The sequence below is a fragment of the Polyodon spathula genome, chromosome 5 (assembly GCF_017654505.1).
Source record: "Polyodon spathula isolate WHYD16114869_AA chromosome 5, ASM1765450v1, whole genome shotgun sequence".
Lineage (NCBI taxonomy): Eukaryota > Metazoa > Chordata > Actinopteri > Acipenseriformes > Polyodontidae > Polyodon > Polyodon spathula.
In genome coordinates, this window is record NC_054538.1 from 75,645,678 (window position 1) to 75,668,510 (window position 22,833).

At 38.5% G+C, this 22,833-nt stretch overlaps 1 protein-coding gene across 26 annotated transcripts in view; it reads left to right on the forward strand.

Moving 5' to 3' along the window:
• The window catches only part of nrxn1a (neurexin 1a), a 394,460-nt gene that overhangs the window by 125,822 nt on the left and 245,805 nt on the right, over positions 1-22,833 (forward strand). For all 26 annotated transcript variants that reach the window (XM_041251357.1, XM_041251339.1, XM_041251340.1 and 23 more), the window contains 2 exons: positions 9,610-10,048; positions 12,450-12,833. In XM_041251357.1, coding sequence (XP_041107291.1) covers positions 9,610-10,048; positions 12,450-12,833 — 823 coding nt within the window. The remainder of the gene's footprint in view (positions 1-9,609; positions 10,049-12,449; positions 12,834-22,833) is intronic.

Consider the following 22,833-nt stretch of genomic DNA (forward strand, 5'->3'; position numbering starts at 1 on the left):
TGCACAGGGTGTGCCGAGCACCAAGGGCGCTATGCACACCAAGGCACTAACACCTTGTGCGTTGAGGTCTGTGTGCACCAAGTACACTGAGCACTGTGCGCACAGAGCAATACGTGCACCAGGTGTACCCAACACCGAGGGCTCTATGCGCATGGAAGTACTAACACCATGTGAGTTGAGCACCATGTGCACCGAGCACCGTTAGCACTGCTTGCACATAGCACTACGTGCGTTGAGGCACTATGCACACCAATACACCGAAGTACCGTGCACACCGAGTGCATTGAGCACCGTGCGCACCGAAGCACTGAAGTAACAAGGTGCTGAGCGTCCGCCAAGGTACCAAAGCACCAGGGGGCAGCTAATGCAGCAGTGCCTACCCTGACCGCGTGTAGTCACACACCTGGTCAGCGTGCAGCATGTACCAGGGAGATACACAGGAGGCCCACCGGGAGGTCTACTCTACAGCAGGGCAGGTTAGAACACAGCCCCGGTGGAGTGGATGTTATTGTTTGTTTTTTGGGGGTTTTCTTTAAACTGCACAGCAGCTAATTCACAGCAAAACATGGCTAAAGCGGTGCTGCAAGCCAGGGTTGACACACAGGTGGACACACAACAACAGTACACAATATATATTTATTTAAATTTCATCCAACTGCGCGCACGCCAGCCGGTTGAATCGCTCAACAGCGGTGGTAAAGCAAAGCCTAGCCCTGGTGGAGGAACTGCGTTCACCCCAAGATTATAGGCTAGAAAAGACAACACATGCACTCCTTTAAACCAATACTGCACAGGCAATCGCTCACACACTACAGAGAGTAAGAAAAGGCAACCTGCAATGCAAGCAAGCAGGCTGATGAAGAAAGGAGAAAAAAGAGACACTGAATTGGAGCCGTTGATTCCACGAAAGCGGCAAGCCAGTTTTCAGCATAAACGCAGGGGAGCTGCAGTCGACTCGGAAAAGCTCTTTCAAAACACACTCAGTTAAACACAGAAGTCTTACCTTACAGTAGGTGAGAGGCAAAAGAGATCATGGCTTCCATGAGTTGACTGTTATATCCCTCGGTGGTCTGTATAAAGATATCTGATATAAAGAGCTCAATAAATACCATCCAATAGGCAGGCACATCCCACAAGTATGTTGTGGTGGTCGTCTTCGAATTGAAGGGGAACAGGAAGACCATACTTCTTTATATCAATCTAATTGATCGAAAGAAAATCCGAATGGCGGTAGAGGGTGTGACTGTAAAAATATAAAATGTAGTATTTTCCCTTTAATGAAACTGTATATATTGAATAAATAATGTATGTTAGTGCAACAACTATGATCTTAGTGTTAATAAATCCTTTACCACTGAAATTATCTAAATCTGATACCTACCGTTTGTCAGCTAGAAGCAGTAATTGCGTATTTCAGACCTGGCCTACTGATCCCATTAAATCCATGTTTAGTAATACAAATCGGGTCTGCCACTAATCACTGCAAAGCTTAGCACGTAGATGATACCTGATAGAAATGAACAGATTACATTTACTTTGGTTTTGGACAGCGGATCATATCCAGAACACGTATAGAATGTTTAAGACCCAATTGTATTAAATGAGTGTCTATTTTAGACTCAGTGTTTCAGTTCAAGCTAGAGATGTGGTAAACAGAGTTTAAATTTTACAATCTGGCAGGTCAGTCCATCACCTTGACCTTTTTTTTTATGAGCTAAGAAATGGATCATGTCAGCTGATGTGTGCCTTGGCTTGTTGCTGTTCTGGAACAAAAAAAGGTACATGTCCACTGACAAAAGTATACTGTAACAGAATATTTTAGGATGTAATGACTAAGACAATTATTAGTTTTTTTACACCCCTAATGGCAAAACTACAAAAAAATAAAAATAAATAAATAATTAGCCCTCTTAAGGTCTCGACACACTGGACACGATACAATCTGTCCTGCAATAAAATGGTGAGTTCCCTATCTGTTGTGTGACATGTCAATACATTAGGACTAGAAACAAAAATCCTATCCCCCTTACTTATTTATAAGATCTAGTACCTTTTTGTTCACAAAATAACTGCTGTCTGTGGCAACTGTAATCTCAGGATATCCATGTAAGCAGAATATGTATTTGTCCACCTCAGTAAAGTAGAAATAAGGCTCCACACTTCATTGTCTATCACACACCCAGTTTATATCACATATATTCGTTAGCAGTCATTTCTGTCGGCTTTATTTCAGTGTCATCATTTATTGCACTTGCTTTGGACGTTAGTTGTCTGCACAGGCTTGTTACGCACTCTATTGAAACCACCTGATCACAAGATACAATAGACACTAACAAATTAACCTGACTGGCATTGTTCTATAATAATAATAATAATAATATAATAATAATAATAATAATAATAATAATAATAATAATAATAATTTATTAAGGGCTTATGAAAATTGTACCATAAGGGTGTGCAATTGTATGTAATGGCTTGTTCAGTAGGAGCTCTGTTTTCCACCCTTTACAGAATTCACAGTAAGAGGATTACCCTCATCTAGCCGACAGTTAGAAAGGCTGGCAAACCTCTTCAGATGTGGCTTTGTTATTCTAAAGACATGCAAGCTGTATCGATTATAAAGCCCTCATTTCACCACCACTTGATAATCGTACATGGCCTGTGTGCAAATGTATTAGAACACTCCATTGCTTTTGTTGTTTTGATTTGTTATGCATATAAAATCAAACCACTGTTACCGAAAATCCTGGAAAATGGTCAAATTAGGCAAACTAGTCAGTCTAATGTAGCTGTTGACTTTAAAATAAATTAAAAATTGTAAGAGAAAAGGAACACATAGCCACACATAGTAAAATGCATGAGACTAATTAAAGCACAAAGTGGTCACTCATGAGTGCATATTGTTTCTATATTACTGATTGATGACGGAATTCTCACCTCGAGCAGTTTTCATGCAGGGAGGTAAACAAATGACACCATTTCTGGTGTTCTAATACATCTGCACACCCCACTGTCTAAGCAATACCTTCTGCCAGCAACCATGTAGTCACCTCGTACGGTAAGGAATAATCACAACTGTAGAAAAGGAACACCTTGCTTTTCAATACAAGTTAAGATTTTGTATTGAATTCAAGCGAGCCATATGCTCATGTGTGCATCACGTGTCCTCGTGCTTTCCAGTTTGTTCGTGATGCATACAAATTCAATAAATAATTCATCGTATATCTAAGCTAGTGCTTGTGCATATAAATACATTCATTCACTAACCTTATAAAGTAAACTAACCCTGTTTTGAATTTCAGTTTTACTCCGTGAGATGTAGCAAAGCTGTAGTGTGTCACAAATAACACCCTGTTGCCACAAGTTGTAACTGAGCACGCCTATTTGGCTCTAAGAATAAAATTGTAAATTGCAGGTCTCTGTTAACAGTTGCTATTGGACCTAAGGCATTTAAACAAACACATGAGTCGGCTAGAGTGAACAAATACCTTATCCAGATCTAAAAATGTATTTACAGTAAACCCAAATCACTGTCAAAACACTGAAATTACATGGCATTGTCACTCGTCTACAGTATAACAATAGCTCTAGGACGATGACAAACATCACAAACACCGGCAAAAACAGGGATAATGTAGCAGAAAGTGTGCAGTATGAATGCCTGCTGTGTAAAAACATTTTGTTGCATATTGACATTTCTATGAATTTGCCTGACTGCCTTAGTTGATATAGAGACTTTTGGGTGGTTTAATGGTGAAAGTATTCCTCTGAAGCAAATACAATGGCTGTAAATGTGTTGGTGTACTATGTCACTTCATTGAAATAAAGTAGCTGCTACTGTATCTTTCTGTCCTGCTGCCAGATTATCTCCATACAGTGCTCATCATCATAGTTATCTTTGTATTTTCTCAGCCTTTACATATACAGTGTAGATTTTTTTTTTTTTTTTTTTTTTACTGTGTAACCTGGCAACCACAGAGAAATGCTGTAGATTCAGTAAACTACTCACACAAGGTTAGAATTATATATATATATATATATTTCTAAATCATGTTTGTAGAATGAATATGAGCTACACATACTTTGTTTTAATATGAAAGCCGCTGTCCAGTCCGATAATGTCACAATGGAATCGTGATTGCTTTGTAATAGGTGTCCTTTATTTTAACCATCTTATTGATTGCCTTTGATCCTTAGTGTTTATACCACATCCAGCCCTCCAGCGACTACAGCAGCAGTCATGAATGTGTGCATGATGGTCTGTTTTATGCATAATCCCTGAAGATATTCCATTTAAGTTTGTATAGCAGCGGTACCTTTCATGTATGCAAACGTTTGGCCTATGCTGCTCAGGGTATTTACATTTTAATGCAGCAACATAAAACATGCATTCTTACTCAATAGGAGAAACCCTAGCCACAATGATTTAAAAAACACTAACAGTTAACAGGAGTATTAGAACTTGCAGGTAGCAAAATAACGAAGGCTCTTAGTAGTGTTAAACAGATAGCCATGCATTCATCTTTATCTAAATACAGTAACGATCTTAAGAGGCACACTTCACTTCACAAAGTGAAAGCAGAGATCTGATAATAACTGTACCAGGTTTTGTTTATCTCCCTGAGACAATTCCCTATTGCTGATGAATGCCTAGCTAACTATGCTTACCCTTTTCATACAAAGTAGTGCAGCTCCTATGTTAAAAAGGGTCATTCATCACAGTAATGTACAGTAATTCTCTATCAGTGAGAAAAAAGAAAACATATAGCGCAATATCATCCTGTTATGCTATATGTTGCAAATGCTTGATGTGTGAGTGAAAGAGACAATTAAATTGACTAAGAAGCATAACACATCAAAGAGATGACATATAGCAACATATGTACACCAAGTAAACCAAGTAACATTGCCATATTACAGATCAAAATTAGGGCAGACCAAAGTATACAGTAATTCTCTATCAATGAGAAAGAAAAAAAAAACATATAGCGCAATATCATCTTGTTACGTAACTTAGACCTGCCACTGCCTCTTGTCATGCAACGTCATGCCTCTCTCCCTGTAATGTGCAGACATGGAAAAGGACGACACATCATCAGTGTGCACTAAGAACATCTAATTGGCTGAAGTGACTGTGTATTTGCACAATGCTTACAGCTGCTTAAATTGGTGTATTATTGTCCAGGTCAGGGTACAACAGGATGTGTTGTTTTGTATCTTCAAGAAGCAGCAGTGGAATACATGTTGGCTTCTTCTTTTGAGGAGATATACACAAGAAAAATCCCAAATGCCCAAGGCTCGAAGCATTTTAACAAGCTGTATTGTTTTGGTTATGTAACTTTTGTTTCACACAAATAGCCCTATTTACAATGTGTAGGAGCTTCAGTGTTACCTTAGTTTACCTCTTCTATTCAGATTAGTGACTTCATAAAAGGCTTTTAAGCAATCAGATGAACAATAGGCATTGAATGAAGGCAGAATTAAGTATGTAGATTTGTGTAGATGTACTGGAATAGCTCCAGAATAACTGTAATGAACTTTGCAATACAGGCAGCACCTAGCTTATATTGAATGCATCTAAGAAACTGTATGATAAGCTTGGGTGTCACTAGGTAATCAGAGCCCTCATGTAAAGCGGTAGTGCTGCTGCCAAAGATGACTTTTTGTGGTGCTGTGCATGTGCTGCAAACTGGGTGCTTAACCGAATCCAACAAGCTAGCCCTTTGGCAATCAGTGACACAGGTGTAGGTGAATGGAAACGTTGCAAATGCTTGATGTGTGAGTGAAACAGACAGTCAACCTTAATTAATGCCTGTATGATAAAGACAAATGGTAGTGTATAGAAGTGTGTGCAAACATCAAGACCAAGGAAGACAAATAAAAGTATTGGTCACACTTTAAAATAAATGCCTAGTCATCCTACAGTAAGTAGCTAACAAAATAATTCCATACATTTTATAGGTCTTATTATATTATATAGGTCTCAAATATACAGTTTTGGAAGAAGCGCATGTTTTAGCGAACATGTATTTTCAATTAAAACATGCCAGTTGGTACTATACCAGGTTAAATCTCTGTTTGAAAGCCAAGCTATTAGGCTGTCTTGCACTTCCTGGGTTATTTCATCTGGAAGCTGAAATTATCCCCACACCTTCACTGGCTTCTTCCCAGTCAAACAACCAATCAGATGCTTTCCTTAATAACTGTAGCCAGGTAGATGTTTTGACCCAGAAGATACTGCTGCAGTGAAATAATCGAGGAAGTAAGTAACTGATATCCTGGAAGAGAAGGCAAGCAAACTGAGAACTTCCTTTAACTTAGTGTAGTACCAGGTGTCTTTTTTAAATAAAAATACATCTTTGCTAAAACATATTTGAGACCTGTGTAGCTAATGGAAGTACAAAATCAAATAGATTTATGGAAGTGTTTTAGCTACAATTACTTTAAGTATTTAATACACTGGTCATAGTAAGTGTGAACAGTTACAAGAACAGTAATTACAGTAATTACATTTTAATCACGGAGAGTCATTATATAGGGTTATCCAAGTTTCCCCAAAAAGTGAGATAAAGAATGCATGATTGTTCTGGTACTCAAAACACTCTAACTCTGTCTGTAAATTCAGTTTAGCGGGCTAACAACAAAGCAGGAAGCTCAGACTACCGTAAAATGTCAGCTGTTTCTGAATGCAGGGCAGGCATAGGGTCACTTAGCTTGGGATTCATCAACACACACACACACACACTCACACACACACATAAGAAAATAAGTCAAGTGGACAAATGTTTTGCAAAGTGCCTTCATCGGTGAACACAGTTTCTTGTACTGCAAGCATTATTGAAAGTTTGCATGTCTATCCACACATGCTGTGGCTAATATTTAGCAGAGTAGAGTGTTGAAATTCTGTACTGGCACAGAAGAAGTCAGTTCTTTGCTCATGCTGTAGAAGGCACAGTAGAAGGGACCATAGGTGGTCTTAGTTATGAAAAGCTATAGAGCCGAGGAGGCCAATCACAGTCCAGTCCAGGTTTATGAAGTAAAATGAGATAATGAACTACTTCAGGGTCTGGATGGTTTAATTGGTTCAATTAAATAATTTAGAACTGGGTTGGAACACACACCAGGAGAGGAAGTGCCAACTCTGGCCACCCTTGCTGTGAAGCATTGTATCATTTGGTAATGGTAACACCCATAGTAAATGACCATGTGATATATAGGCGTCATTGTGTTCACCATGGCTTCTTCTGTGCCGGCACCAATGAAATTCAACAGCATATGTGTATGTCGAATATTAGGACACTAAATAACCCTACCTGCTCAGAACCCGCATTTTTATATACTGGTAAATATCTGTCATAAAACATTAACATGATTAACAACAGAGCAATGAAGTTGTAAGTAAAATATCATTAACTTGCTAGGCAATTACATATAGAGATGCTTATGCCAGAAGCTGTCAGTACATTAGGATAAATACTCATTGTAACAACAGTGGAACAAGAGTATCTCAGTAATGCAGCCAGCTTGTGTACTAATGCGCTGAAGTACTCGCCTCAGAGAAAATTGACATTGTAAACTTTTATGTCTTGTTCTTATTCCTCTCCTTGTTAAGTACTGGCACGCTATGAATGCAAATTTATAAAAGGCTGCTCTATTTACAAACAACTTTCTTTGTGTGTGCAGGTTGGTCTAATAATGAAATTTTGACAAGAGGTCTGTGTTTCTTTTTCTTCTTTCCTCCCTGATGAGCAAATTGGTGTTCTAAAGGGCTGCTTTTCAAAGGGGAGCTGCTAGTTTAGGTTTGCAATGTGCTCAAGGTGTCATATTTTTAATTATACTTTATTTTAGGCATTAATTTGTTACATCTGTAGCCTTTATTCAGCTTGCAGGTAAATATGTATATTCTTCTTTCATTCATGGAGGTTTTCAGGTTTTCAGGTTTCCACGTCACATCAGAAATCCTGGCTTGGATTGTGTGGAAGGGTGGTGGGTAATTCATTGACACAGGAGACAACAGATACTTGACAAGGTATACTTGACAACACCACACAGGTGCCCAGTTTTATTATTGCCGACTCTTTGATTTATTTTAGCCCGCACAGGGCGCTGCTGTCCGTGGCCTGACTATCACCGATGATAGACAGGACCACGGAAATACCGATACTGGTACAGGAATCAACTGTGGGCGCACTCGCAGGTGCTCAAATAATAATGAAAACAAAAGGCGAAAGAAAAAGGGAGTATAAAACACGGTAATAAAACTACAAATAAAAGGTGCAGCACTTAGCAGCTTTACCCCGGTCGTCGCTACCCGCATGACCCAGGTCACTGACCTACACTCCCTGCTCCCTCTGCCTGTTAGCCACAATACTTCGGGGTTCTGCCCAAGGTTTCCCCGCTACCACTATGTCTCTCTGTGGTTTCGTTTTGTTCCTTTTTCATTCCTCCCGGGTTGTTTTCTCCCGGCCGTTATTAATCCTGGAACTGCGCCTCCGTACACTCAGCACATCTAAAAGGGCACACCTGAGGAAACAGTGGAGCGTTATCTTATAGGGCTAACAATCTCCCCAAGACCCGCCTCCCAGCCACTCAGAGAGAGGGAAAGTCCACACACCCCCTTTCCCACCTCCCCATGTCACTGCCTTGACTCACAGGTGGGTATTGGACGAGTGCTGCCCTCTTCCTGCAGCACTATGAACACGCCAGCAGAGTCAGCACAGATCTCCCCCTTCTACAGACTGCCATAACTGTTTTCTGTAAGTGTCCCTCATGCGGTTTCATCGCGTTGATTTCTGTGTTGTTAAAGGTCATTGGAAATTTGGTTCTGAGTAACTTCTGTTAGAGAAGAATGTGACAAAATGCCAGGAGGAATTAACTGTAGAAGAAACTTTACAGCACTGGGTTGGATTTGTCTGTTTTGGTTTTGCTCATAATGCTGTGACACCCCCTTGACGACACACAGTGCTGTAGTACTGCACATGAAAATATCTGCATTGGATACTTACACATCTTGTTCTTCAGTCACAAATTCGTTGTTGTTTTTTTTTTTTGTTAATTCATCAGAATATCTTTTTCATGCAGTGGATTAATTGCACTCTACCCACATTTACTTTACAAATAATGTAACAACATAAAACTGACTTTAGTTTGACAATGTCCTCTACTCTATGTGTGTGTGTGTGTGTGTGTGTGTGTGTGTGTTTGAAAATCATTTTCAGGACTAATTTATCACCATTTTCCTGCTGCAATAAAATTCTTAAGTATTTTGGTTGGACAAAGGGCTTGTATGATATTTTTTTGTGTGTGTTTGTTTTAAAAGTCATCTTTTTAAGTTGGAAGCATGCAAAATGAAAATGAAAAATTGTTGTCGATAAATGGGAGAGTGTCCATTTGTCATTCTCCCTTTTTTTAAATGTAACCTCTTGTCGATTGTATTTCACTGTATTTCGTATCCTTTTTTCCCTTTTCGATATAACACCGCTTCATACTGCAAACAGAATCCTGTACATGTATTTTAGAAACTCTGAAATCTGAAACTGAAAAAGTCGCGTCAGATTAGTCATGAAACATATTTACTGCTCTAACATTTCCTTACTTTGTGAACAGGTCGTGTATAAAAACAATGATGTCAGGCTTGAGTTGTCCAGACTCGCCAAACAAGGAGAAGCCAAAATGAAGGTTCATGGTGTTGTGGCATTTAAGTGTGAAAATGTGGCCACCTTGGACCCTATCACGTTCGAGACTCCAGAGTCCTATATCACGCTACATAAATGGAACGCTAAGAAAACAGGCTCCATCTCTTTTGACTTCCGCACCACAGAGCCTAACGGGCTGCTCCTCTTTAGTCATGGCAAGCCAAAGCACCATAAAGACGCCAAGAATCCTCAAATGTTGAAGGTGGACTTCTTCGCTATAGAAATGCTTGATGGCCATCTGTACCTCCTCCTTGATATGGGATCGGGTACGATTAAAACACGAGCTGTAAACAAGAAAGTGAACGACGGAGAGTGGTATCATGTCGACTTTCAGAGAGATGGGCGATCAGGTACTACTTTTTGGTTTTCGTTGCATTTCATGTTGCCTGTATTGCATTTTCCCTGCAGATTTCCTCAGCCAGTAGTGTTGTATTACTTAATTGTTAAGGCTGCTAAAACAGACAGGGCAGCAGAGATTGAGTTCACCTCCAGCATGCTCAGTATCACTACCTTCTGCTAATATCGCTTGACTTGAGATCTAGTCTCCTTTCAGATGTCAGTTTTCTCCCCATTTCTGACTATGGAGGACCACCTGCTAGACAGTGCATTTGAGATCAGGAAATGGTGGACATATCTCCCCTGGAGGTCGCAGGGGCTATTAACAGGTGCACAAGAAGATAGAGGGTCAAAAGCAAAAAAGCAAACAAGGTGTAAGTGTGCTGGACTAGAGCACCCTCTGTAGCTAAATCACAAAATTGGCCATTAACCCTGGAAATTATGGGGTGCCATATGTAAAAGAAAGCTTTCATATTTTTTTCCAGATTTAACTTAAATCTTGTATTTTTTTCCCCAGATTTACTGTATAAATGTTGTGATTTTTTTTTAAAAGTGTACATTCAGATATATTTTATAAATCTAGTTACAAGATTTAACATTTAGCCAAATATTCAACTGGCCAGCTAAATGCAAATGAGCTCTGCTCACGTTGTGCTTTCACATGATTTGATAGGCTCTTGTAACTAAATTTATAAATTATATCTGAATGTACACATAAAAAAATATATTTATTTTCACAAAATTTATAAATCTGGGGAAAAAATACAAGATTTAAGTTAAATCTGGGAAAAAAGACATTAAAATATTAATACTTTTTTTTTTTTTTTTTACACATGGCACCCCATAGGAAAAACACTAGTGTTTAAAGTCAAGTCATTTTGTAATTATCATTAGAATTTGCACATTGCTATAACATGACATGTTCTATGCAACTATTATCTAAATAGCAGTGAGTTTGCAAGATAAAAGTAAATGATATAACTGCATAACAGGGTCCATGTATCTAGTTATAGCTTAAACTGCAGCATGTCAGTACTGTATACTTAAAACAGTGTCGATTTTAGGCCTGCATTGTAAAATAACAGTTTATATCCCATTTGGTATCTAAATCCTTTAAATAGAAGTCTATATTTCTATAATACACCAAAGTTATTGTCATTCAACATGCCTACAGTGGAATTTCATTTGTTTAGCAATGACTTGCATATCATAGTTAGAATCGGCTTTCAGGGTGCATTTGCAAACATCATGAAGCACGAAGATTGCATTTCCCTGAAAAGAAAGTTAAAAATGAAATTGCTGAGATAATGAATATGATGGAAGAGACTCATTAGCACTAACCTAGGGGGAATGTTTGGCTGCGCGTCTGCTCATTATTGCCAGGTTTGCTGTACAGAAGGGGTAGAACATCTGCACAGGTCTTTGTCCATGGAGGATATGTAACATTTTATGGCTAGGTTAATAATTCTGCAGTAGGTCTTGAGCTTTGTTTAGAGCTGCATAACAGTGGTTGACTGCCCTTGTCATTGTGCTTTGCAAGTGTATACAAAATTATACATTGACGTACCTCTTTCATTTACATACAGACAACAGTAAATTCTATGAAAAAAATGCATTGAAGATACAGATATATATATATATATATATATATAATATATATATATATATATATATATATATATATATATATAACAATAAAGTAACATAAATTATACAACTTACACTATATTCATATTTTAATAGTTTAAATGTGATATCTCAAGTATGTACCCAAACCTATATAAGATACCTAGAGGACCTTCAATAAGAACCTACAGTCTTTTTTACTGGCCCTCATGAGGACCTGAGGACTGATTGTTTAAAATATACTGTGAGCCTAATGAAAAATGAAAGAATGAATTACAGTACAGTTTAAATATGTACAGTCAATGAGGTACAGTCAAGGAGGTGTCCCAGTGGGCTCCCCCTCTTGGAAAAAAATAACATGACTCCCTTTTCAAAGCAAGAGATGAGCATTAAGGTTTGTCTGTGTTCCTTTGCTTTTCTGCCTCCACTCTGTATCCTCTGCAGCTGTCTTCTCACTGGGGACACTGATTTTCGTCACTCCACCTCAGATACTCAGTCACATTTGAGGCTCTGTTGGGTCTCTGAGGATGGCTTCCCTGCTGGGACTGAGGGGGAACTTTGAGCCAAATTAACGACGGATAAAAAATAAATAAATTAAAAAGCCTATTACTTCTTAAATCATATTCTTTATTTCTGGGTTTCTGTAATACCTTTTGCTACCTTGTAGTGCAGATTTCAGACCACTTCAGAAGAACATAATTACATTGCTGCATTAAGATATATGCATGTATTTATTTATATGTTTTTATCAAAGCTTTCCACTGTATGATAAGAATGCTCTTCTTTCAGGTACCATATCTGTGAACACCAACCGCACACCATACACCGCACCAGGAGAGAGTGAAATCCTAGACCTGGATGACAACTTGTATTTAGGTGGCTTGCCAGAGAACAAAGTGGGCCTCATCTTTCCAACCGAAGTGTGGACGGCGCTACTCAATTACGGCTATGTGGGTTGCATCAGGGACCTGTTCATTGACGGTCAGAGCAAAGATATCCGGCGCATGGCTGAAATCCAGGCGGCCGCTGGAGTAAAGCCATCCTGTTCCAAAGAACCGGCTAAGCAGTGTCTCAGCAATCCGTGCCGGAACAATGGTGTTTGCAGAGAGGGCTGGAACAGATACGTCTGTGATTGCTCTGGATCCGGATACCTTGGCCGATCATGTGAAAGAGGTAAGTGTGCCCAGTCTTAAACATTGTCGTACTGGGACTGTGCTGTGTGGGGGATTTGAGAAAAGTTATTTTGACATCCTAGTGCCGTATCCAGAGCTACCTCAGTAATTGAGACAGTTACTGCCAATCACAGAGGAGTTTGAAAATGAAAATCCTTTTTTTTCCTTTGTCTAATTCCAATCTTATACTCATTTCAGTGGGGTTGTGTGTTTGAAGGGCACATGGTGAATTACTTAATCTGTCAGGCATAATCTATCAATAAGAAGCAGAGGAGTGCCCCGTGAACATCCTGTGGTAGGATTAACGAAGAGATCACAACAGCTGCAACTTTTGAATAATATCAGATCTTGTCAATGTTGTATCTCCCAATTAAATTTTTACTCAGAATGACATTATGAGACATATTTTATTACAATAGCAGTAACACTCATTTATGGAAAACATGTACCTCTCTAGCTCTGGGAGTGCAATAAAAATGTGACAGAATTGTGTGGATAAAAAGTGAGAGATTGATAGCGTTAGCGACTGGGGACCTGAATTTGTTCACAGACCACGTACCCTATTGGCCCTTCATAAGGCTTCAGCAAAGTGCCTCATATGCCTTTGCCTGCAGGGACTCTGCCTCTGTCAGAATGAGAATGTTGTGTCATTTGTGTTTACTTGGAAAGAATCAGAATTTTCCATTAGCCTTGTGGAGCTCTTTATTTAGGGTTTAGTCAACGTTTCTTTTTAAAGTTATTTCTATTTATAATAGCAGAGTGTTTTCTGGCTCTCTGATGTCTGTCACTTTAGAGAAGGGCACTTTAATGGCAATGCTCTAGGATGCTGCTGTCGCAAGGAAACCGCAGTGCCACTTGAAGCTGTCTTTATGTGCAGATCAGCTGTCTTGCACCATTAGCAATCCAGCATCGTCAAGCTGTTCACTTGTGACCAAATCTCAATTATAATTTCATTTTGTAAAGGCAAGAAAAACCACTGTGCAACCCATAACAACATTTCTGTATTTCTTTTTTAAAATTTTTGTAAGTAAAATATTTAATAATTAAGCAGAAAAGAATCAATAGTTTAATTACAGCAAGGAAAATAAGCTTAACATGATTTAGGAGCATGCCTTACACAAATCTGTGCATAAACTTCAGTGCTATTTAAGTCTATGTAATTAGTGAATACATTAATTAAGCAAGACATTATGCCAAAGTGGCCTCTAAACATGGAAGCAGATGTTTATCATAAAGCAATTATGTTTCACTCAAATCTAAATTTAGAGTAGTTGTTAAGACAAATACACATTGTTTTAATTGGAAAGTTTGACAACTTCATGTTGGAATTATGAACTTCTGTTGTAAACTAAAGGCACAATAAATTAAATTGGAGGAGATGCAAATAGTTGTCTGCTAACTGGAAATGCCTGTGGTTTCCAGCAACACTCAATTGCTACAAGCCTCTTTATCATATTCAGAAATGTAAATCCACCGCAAATTATGATGTATCCATTCAGTTGGCATGCAATAAAAAGTTAAATACTTGAATAATGAAGTAAATAACTTCTAAATGCCAGCTTCCTACAGCACAATTCTAAATACCACATGCACCACTTGAGTAAAGTGGCTTTGCACGTAGTAGGTATGCAAATAAGACTCCTATTGCATTGCGGTTTCTCTGATTCCAGGTTTTCACGTAAACTTGTACTGGAGTGGAAGCTGCTGAAATTGCATGTGTGTGTTTCTCATACACTGTACTGTAGGGTCTGAATGTAGAACATGGGTTGAAAGCTGAACTCATCCCCTCTGGAAGAACTCCTTTGCCTGCCATGTATTGTTTAGGGATTGTTATTGGTGCTGGTTGAGCTTCTTGGCTTTTCTTCCATATGCAAATCATTTAAAACTAGATGCACGTTGGCACTCTGCCAGTTGTTTTGATGTCTCCAGATTGTTCCCTTGCTGGTAGAACCGATCTGGCACCAGTCACAAAGAAGCTGTCAGAGGAATTACAAAAGCCTTCCGTTAAATGTGCATGGTGTTCCACCCTGTGGCAAAATTGAGATATTACATATGGCAAAAATGAGAACAAATGGACGAATGCACCATCTTAAATCTGTTTACTTTCATTAAGGAGGGAAACAAACAAACACATGCTTCCTTAATTAGTACACAGCAACCTGGAATTTTTACTTTAACCCACACAGGAAGTCGAATAAGCATATGGTGGAAATTGTGTGAAGATGTCACTGTTTATAAAACATGACAGGATTTTAAAGGTCTCAAATATGAAGAATGGGAGACTGGGATTTGTAGCCTTTAAGATTTCAATGCTCCTGTAACTTGTCTCCTTGGGTATTTGATGTATTTTAGTTTTTTTTGGAAACATGTTAGCCATTTTTAAATATGTTATTTACATGTGTTAAAAGAGTGATTGAGGAATCCCCTGTAGTTTAGCCTGGTGTTGGGGATTCCAGGGGCTATATGTAATGCCATGACTGCAGTGCTCGCTTCTGATCCTCCCAGTATGAATAAATAAATACTCAGCAGTAGCATTTTCTTCACTGTTTTTGTGTTTTATTCCCCTGATTACAGTATATTGTAATTCATAAAATACGTATTAAATAGGATATATTAACTATGCATTATGAGATTTCTAGGACAGCTTCAAAGGGAATGAACAGTCTCACAGCTCTTCACTTTGGTGTTGGGGGTGGGGGGGTGGGGGGGTTGGTATTTTCAAACACTGGAATTTACACTAACGTAAGTTGGGTTTCATGTTTTTACCTTAAAATACTGTTGTTATCTTCATATTTTACATGGCTGATTTGAACACTTATCAACAAAATCCTACAAATCATACAAGACTGGGATCTTTCAGTGTAATTCAGTCAACTAAAACATTAGTGAAGGAAACAATTATTCGAAGGAAACTCAGAGTATGAGAATGGAAATACTCCCAAAATTTGAAAAATTATGTCAAAATCAATATTATGTACATAATAACAAAGGTAACCCGTTGAATTACAGATACATTTAATTTATTTTCTTCTAACAATCATCTGAAATGTCTAAGTATGAGATAGGAATGTCAGAAGTGAGATAATAAATAAATAAATAAATAAAAACACATTGATCTAAGCAGAGGTAACAATACATTTGGATAAAACTGTCTTCATTGAAATATGCAAACACAAGATTCAATGTTTATGGACTATTCCAGTTGCATACTGTTTCACTGTGAGGCCAACAAGTGCAGTGATTCTGTATGCATAAATAAATATATATCATTTATAATAGGTGGAAGTAAAATGTCCTGCTATTTAAATATTTCCATCACAAACTGCATTTGGGTATCAAACAGTAAACATTTATTTTATTACTTACCCTATCAGTACATTTGAAAGGAATTAGGTGAAAAACATGGGTACTTTATTGACCCATCATAGATTAGGTAACAAAACAATTGAGAAAATGAAGAGGTTTGTGTCGTAAGGTGGCTACAGTGTTTTGCTTGATTGTCTGTGAAAAAGCCAGCACATGTAAGCAAGGTATCTGGAGTATTAACACAGCATCAGTTCGCTCTGTAGTAAAGTGGCTGCCATGCTGTTAATGTACATTTTGTTGGAAATCAGTAGATTCTTAGAAATGGTTTTAATTGCGTATGGAAGGAGTAAGCATATGGAGAAACAGATGTTACGGCAATCTTTTCTGGCTGCCTCTCAGTTTGTCATTGTGGATGCTGGTATAAAGCTACCCACAGGTGTAGGCTTTCACAGGTGTGCATTTCTAAGCTGGACAGCCGAGGGGAGCATGCAACAAGATTCCTGACTTTTAAGAAACCACCACAAGCCAGGTGCCCAAAAAGCACAAGAGTGCGTCATTTTATCAGCTAAATTAAGACATCACAGATTACCGGAACAATGCTAACAATAGGCAGAGCCGAGAGTATTTACAGTACATACTATATACACAGTGCATACGTACAGTACAGTATAAAGTGCAGCACCTGTCTTTCACTGTTATCGTGAAACGGTCGAAATGTGATTTTTTGATGGATCCGATCTGATTTTGTTTCCTGTAAATTTTGTTATGCTCATTATTCTGTGGATTTCATTAGCAATGAGAATAACCCTTGACTTGTGATTCCTAGAACCTGCAGGTTGAGTTCAGATTGTAGCCCTCTTGGTTTAGCTGGTGAATCGGATGTAGACAGCCCTGTCAGCGTATTCAGCAATTGCGCTGGTTCAGTTGTGCTGGATTTTAATTGCCAGTTAGTTCCAAAATCTTATAAGGGTTTCCTTTCCTAATTTGTCTTTTGTCACCTTCTTTCATTTTCCTACCACTTTTAATCATGTCAGTATTAAAATATGAAAATGCACAAAGAGCATAGGCTATGTTAATTTTACTATAAGAGCAAAATAAATTGCACCATCTCAGTGTTGAATTATGTTTTCTTTGGGTTGAGCTTGTCAGATTTATAAAGTAAATAACTTCTAAATGTTTTGCGGCACATCCTGGTAGGAGTCAGCTATCATAAGCAACCATTTGGTGACAAAGAAAGTAAATCATATAATTATGATAGCTTGCGGTATTTGTATTTCCCTGTGTTTTATATATATATTACTATATATATATATATATAGATATATCTATAATATATATATCTATACAATATATATAATGTGTTGCGCTTACCCTTAGAAAATACTGTTACATAGAAATAGTCTGATAAACTGTCATAGAAATTAGTTCAGCCAATTAGAAGTCAGTCCTCGGGCTGTTGTGTCAGCTGGCATTTCCATACAGGCATCTTTATGATGTTATAGAGGTTGACAAGGGATACAGCATTGGGATGTAACAATCTCAACTCTTAACGAAAAAGCCAACAGTGATTACCCTCTTGACTGTAAATAATTACCAACCCACCAAATACTTGTCATATAAAAGGGAAAGAGAGTTGAGTGACAGATCCAAGACAATGCTGGATAAGTCAGTGCATAATTACAAAATGTAGGTACAGTCCAAACACAAATGAATAAGTGGTCACATTTACACCTCTACATACCAGTGGCGGCACGTCATAAGAGGCTAGAGGCTAAGCCTATGTGTCATTTTGTAAAAGTAAAAAAAAGCTTATTTTACATCATGCTTTCCAAATGGGTGGGATTCTATATGTATTCCACCTGCAGTCACCTTCTGTCTGTCAAGTTTTATTGGATTTCTGTTGGCTAGCCTCTACCAGTCATAATTAGACTTATACTTGACGTGTCTGTTGATAGGCAGGTTATGGGTTGCATATGGCTACTTGCTTATGTTTCGATTTCTAAACACAGAGTTAGCTAGAACAAAAAAAACAAAACCAAAAAAAATAAACGGGAAAAAAGAGCGTTTTAAAGATAATTGATCCCTCACCCTTAAAGAGACATGGCTTAATACCCATTTAGATAATAGAGGAGCAGTAGAGATTAGCACTCGAGGGGAACTTTTAGATCTCTTATCAGGGCGGTATTGATGACAAAACAAAACTCAAGTAACCACTGATCCCAAAGCCTATGACTCTCCTATAAAGGAAGCAATCATGGTCTTGAGAGTTCTCTCTCTGTTAAGTTGGTCTGGGGATGGTAACAAGTGGTCACTTTCTGCACTACCCTCCATGTTTTACACACATCACTCATGATTTGACTAGTAAATTGGGACCCTCTAGCTGACACCAGAAATGTTCCCCACCTAGTAAAAATCTCCTCTGTAAGCATCTTCGACATTCCCGGTCTTACTATCTCACAGCGGAAACACTTCCACCCACTTCGAGAAATGGGTGCACGTTGCCTTTTTTGCTATGAGGAAAAGATCCCATTAAATCTATGCCTAACATTTTCCCTGGTTCAGCGACTTCTGTGGACTGAAGGAACACTGCAGGCTTTGATTACCTGTTTGTACAGTTTACGTTACCAGACTTCTTTACACGTGGTAGGCTACCAAGCAATGTTCAATATCTTCAACAAAGTTTTGAGCGGACCCAGATGTCCTCCCAAAGGATTATCATGGTAATAGTGCAGAAAAGTAGGAGTTAAACTACTGGTAACTACCACCTGGTAACGGACCTGTCTCCTTTGATGGGCACTCTCCTGTATATTATGCCTTACTATTCTTCATACCTAATGCGTTCACTTTTGCTAGCGAGAAAGACCTATTTTGATATCCATCGAGTTTCTTTTGGTAGAATTGAAGTGATAATGTTAATGTGACATGGTCAGTGGCCACCTCAGACTCTGTCCCTTCCAGATAATGTCTCCTTTTCTCCACTGCCCATACAAACGCAAGACATTCATTTTTGGAGGTTGAATAATTACACTCAGCACCATGCAAGATTCGAGAGGCGAAAGCAATTACTTTCTCACCTTCCACCGTTGGCTGATCTAAAACAGCTCCCAGCCCTGCCTCACTGGCATCAGTGTACACCACAAATAGTAATGTCTCATCTGATTGTGAAAGTATGGGGGATTTATTAAGGTTTTTTTAAGCTGGTTCATGCTCTTCTGGCATTCCTCATTCCAATTCCACTTGACTACTTTCCTCTTCAGGTTGTTTAAAGGAGCATGTCAGCAAAACGAGGGACAAACTTATTGTTGTGAGGAATGGGATACTCCTCGATTGCTGCAGTTATGTTGGGATCAGTTTCCACCCCCTTACCTAAATGATTTGACCCAGGAACTTTAACTGTGATCTAAAGAAATGAGATTTCTTTAAATTAAGGGTGAGATGAGCCTCGTCAAGTGTCTTGAAAATGGTATGGAGATCTTCAAGATGCATTTTTTGATCTAGAGAGAGTGTATACAATAATATCATCCATGTATTCAAAACAATCCATTCCTCTTATTTCAGATAAAAGCCTCTCCATCAACCTCTGAAACACAGGCACTGCATTTTTCAAACCAAAAGGCTTGACTTTAAACAGAAATAAGCTCAATGGAGTGCTGAAAGCAGTTTTTCTCACTGTCTTCCAGTAGCCAGAGCACAAATCAAGAGTACTGAAAATACAAGCTCCATCCAAGAAGTCATGGAGATGGGGCTTTGAATAAGCATCAAGTAGTGTTTTCACATGTACACCTCTGTAATAAATGCAGAAGCAATACATTCCGTCCACCTTCTTTGGACCAAATAGAATGTGACGGCTCGATAATTCCATTGGCTCTCATCTGTTGCAGATGTTGCTCACCAAACAACTCAATGCCATTGGCTCTCAATAGGATCTCTTTTAGCATCATTAGGAAGTCAGTATCGGCTGTGTCCTTTGCAACAGTCAGCGTTACTAAGGTTTTTGTCAGGCGCAAAAACAATGATTCCAAAAGTGGGTCCTCAACAGGTGTTTGTCAGGACTTGGTCCTGAACTCCTCTCATAGGTATCCACAATATATATATATATATATATATATATATATATATATATACACACACACACACACACACACACACACACACACACACACACACACACACACACACATATATATATATATATATATATATATATATATATATATATATATATATATATGATATATATAGGGACCTCTGAACTTGAACTGACAGTGGGCTGATGTACTGACCAAGTGGATTCCTTAGGACCCTACCTGAGAAAAGGAAAAAATGAATAACCCTTGTTTTTCCTCAGACCATACATGTAATTCTCCAGATTTATTTGTGTTCCAGTCTTGGTCAGAAAGTCCAGCCCTAAAATAAAGAAAAGCCAAATGATTATTATCCAGAATATATGTATCCATCGTCCACTATGCATTATTGCAGAGATAAGTGAGTTGTGTTCTTCCCAGTGCACCATGTATCTTTCCATCGGCCAACACAAACGCTTGTTCATGGCACAATAACAGCTTATCCATTGGAAGGGTAAACTGCTGCCAATGCTGCAATTGCATTAAAGTAAAGTACAGCCCATGTCTAACAAAGCTTCTCCCTTAATTCACTGAATTTCAATAGGAAGCATCAGCAAAGTCATGGATGTTCTAGTGAGATCTTTGTGTTTAAATTGCATATGCTGCACCACACTAACTTCTGTGACCCCCTTAAACTGACTCCCCTTTATGAACACCTTTTTCATCCCCTTTTCAGACCCAGCCTGGTTAACCTTTGACCAATATTCCTTCTGCACTGCCCAATCCCTTTCTATCATTGTCCAGACTCTTTCGACCTTGAATACCGTTTTAATGGTGCCAGTGAAACTGCTGACAAGTTTAGGATTACAATTATTAAAAACATCATGTACCACCTCAGCTTCGTCAATCCCAGGCTTCCATTTTAGGCACAAATACGGTAATCATATGCAAAATCCCTTATCCATTGGCCTGGCGTTTGCACCATATTTTGGAGTCGGTCCTCTGCCTCAGACAAATAATCAGTGACTTTATGAAAATTGTTTCAGCTATGTATTACTCCCCTCTCAGCTATCCACCAGATGACAGAGTGTAAATTATGTCTGAGTCCCCCCATAGGGCAGGGGGCTAGGAAATCTTCACACTGCTCTTTAAAACCTAACACGTCACTATTGTTTTCAGTATCTTCGGATTCTGGAAAGATTAATCGAAAAGGTGGTTTAGCAGAAGTAGCTGAATGTACTGAAAACCCTGCTATGGAATCATTTGCCTGGTTATTTCTTAGGGAAGACCCCGGGCTAGGGGTCTAGTGTGTCCAAAGTGCCTCCTGAACTAATTTTGTTTAACCCTGATAAAACCTAATCGAGCCTTTTGTAATGAGGTGCTCGTTCAACTCCAGAAACCCACAGCTGTCAGAAACTGGCAAACAAATCCCCAGCACAGAAATGAAGAGAATGGACTTTGTTCTTAAATCCCATCGGCATTTAAAGTTTTCTGTAAACTCGAAACGTTCACTAACTCAGGTCTCAAATACTAATTCGGACTGCAAATACTCTGAACTCAAGAAAACAATAAAACAAACTAAAGATAATCTTCACTTAAACTGGTTTTAGAAAGACGTGTGATTCTAACAAAATAAACATGAAAAAAGAGCATATTTAAAGAGACTTGATCCCTCACCCTTAACACGACATGGCTTAACACACATTTAGATAATAGCTTTAAAAAAAATACTATTTCATCAGACCGCCCCTGTTCCCTATTTACACAAAGTATAACGTTAGGGATAATTAATATATTTAACTAGCAACCTCACAGGACCATTGCAGCAATACCAAGAACGTGCATATAGGAAAATAAACAGCACTTATTGAAGTGTTTGGTATGTGGAATAATTTACCATGACACTCTAATTAAAATACTTTATTTTCATAGAACGCCCTTGTCTATTTGGTAAATTACTGAAAGCAATACAATTGCCTGGCCAGTCATCTGCCACGCAGTTAAGTGCAGCAGGCAACAAGCTTTTTGTGCTGCAGTGTGTTGCAAATGCTACAGTGCAACAAAGTCCTTACATTTTTTATAACAGTTGCAGTATGTGTATGTGCATGTTCTTGGTAGAAAAAATAAGAGTTTAATGAGTTTCTGCAACACAGATCCCACACTGTATACACTTGTGTATTACATGGGTCCCTTGCATAAAGGAGAAGCATGCTGCCTGTATTGACTGAATAAACCATGTCTGGTGTCATCATGCAAGTGTTTTCATTAGAAGAGGTCAACATCCAGGCAGTTAAATTCTTAAGCTGACTTGTTTTAAGAGTATATTCCTAACTCCACTATAATGACTGCATCAATCATCTGTCTAATTTTATTTGTTCGGATTCTTTAAGCAATGTGTTTAGGGCATTGTAACCTTGATTGAACTGTCATTTTACAGATTTGTAAAGTGCAATCAACAGAACCCCCCACCCTTCTTTTCTTCCTGTTCTTCCCGCTCTCCCTCTCCTCGTTGCTCTCATCAGGAATATCTAGTGGGTTTTTAATGTTTTGTTCCTATTTCAGCATACACGTTATAACCCTGCTGATGTTTGCATAGCATCTGCTGTATGTGATGATGCCTTGGGAGACTAA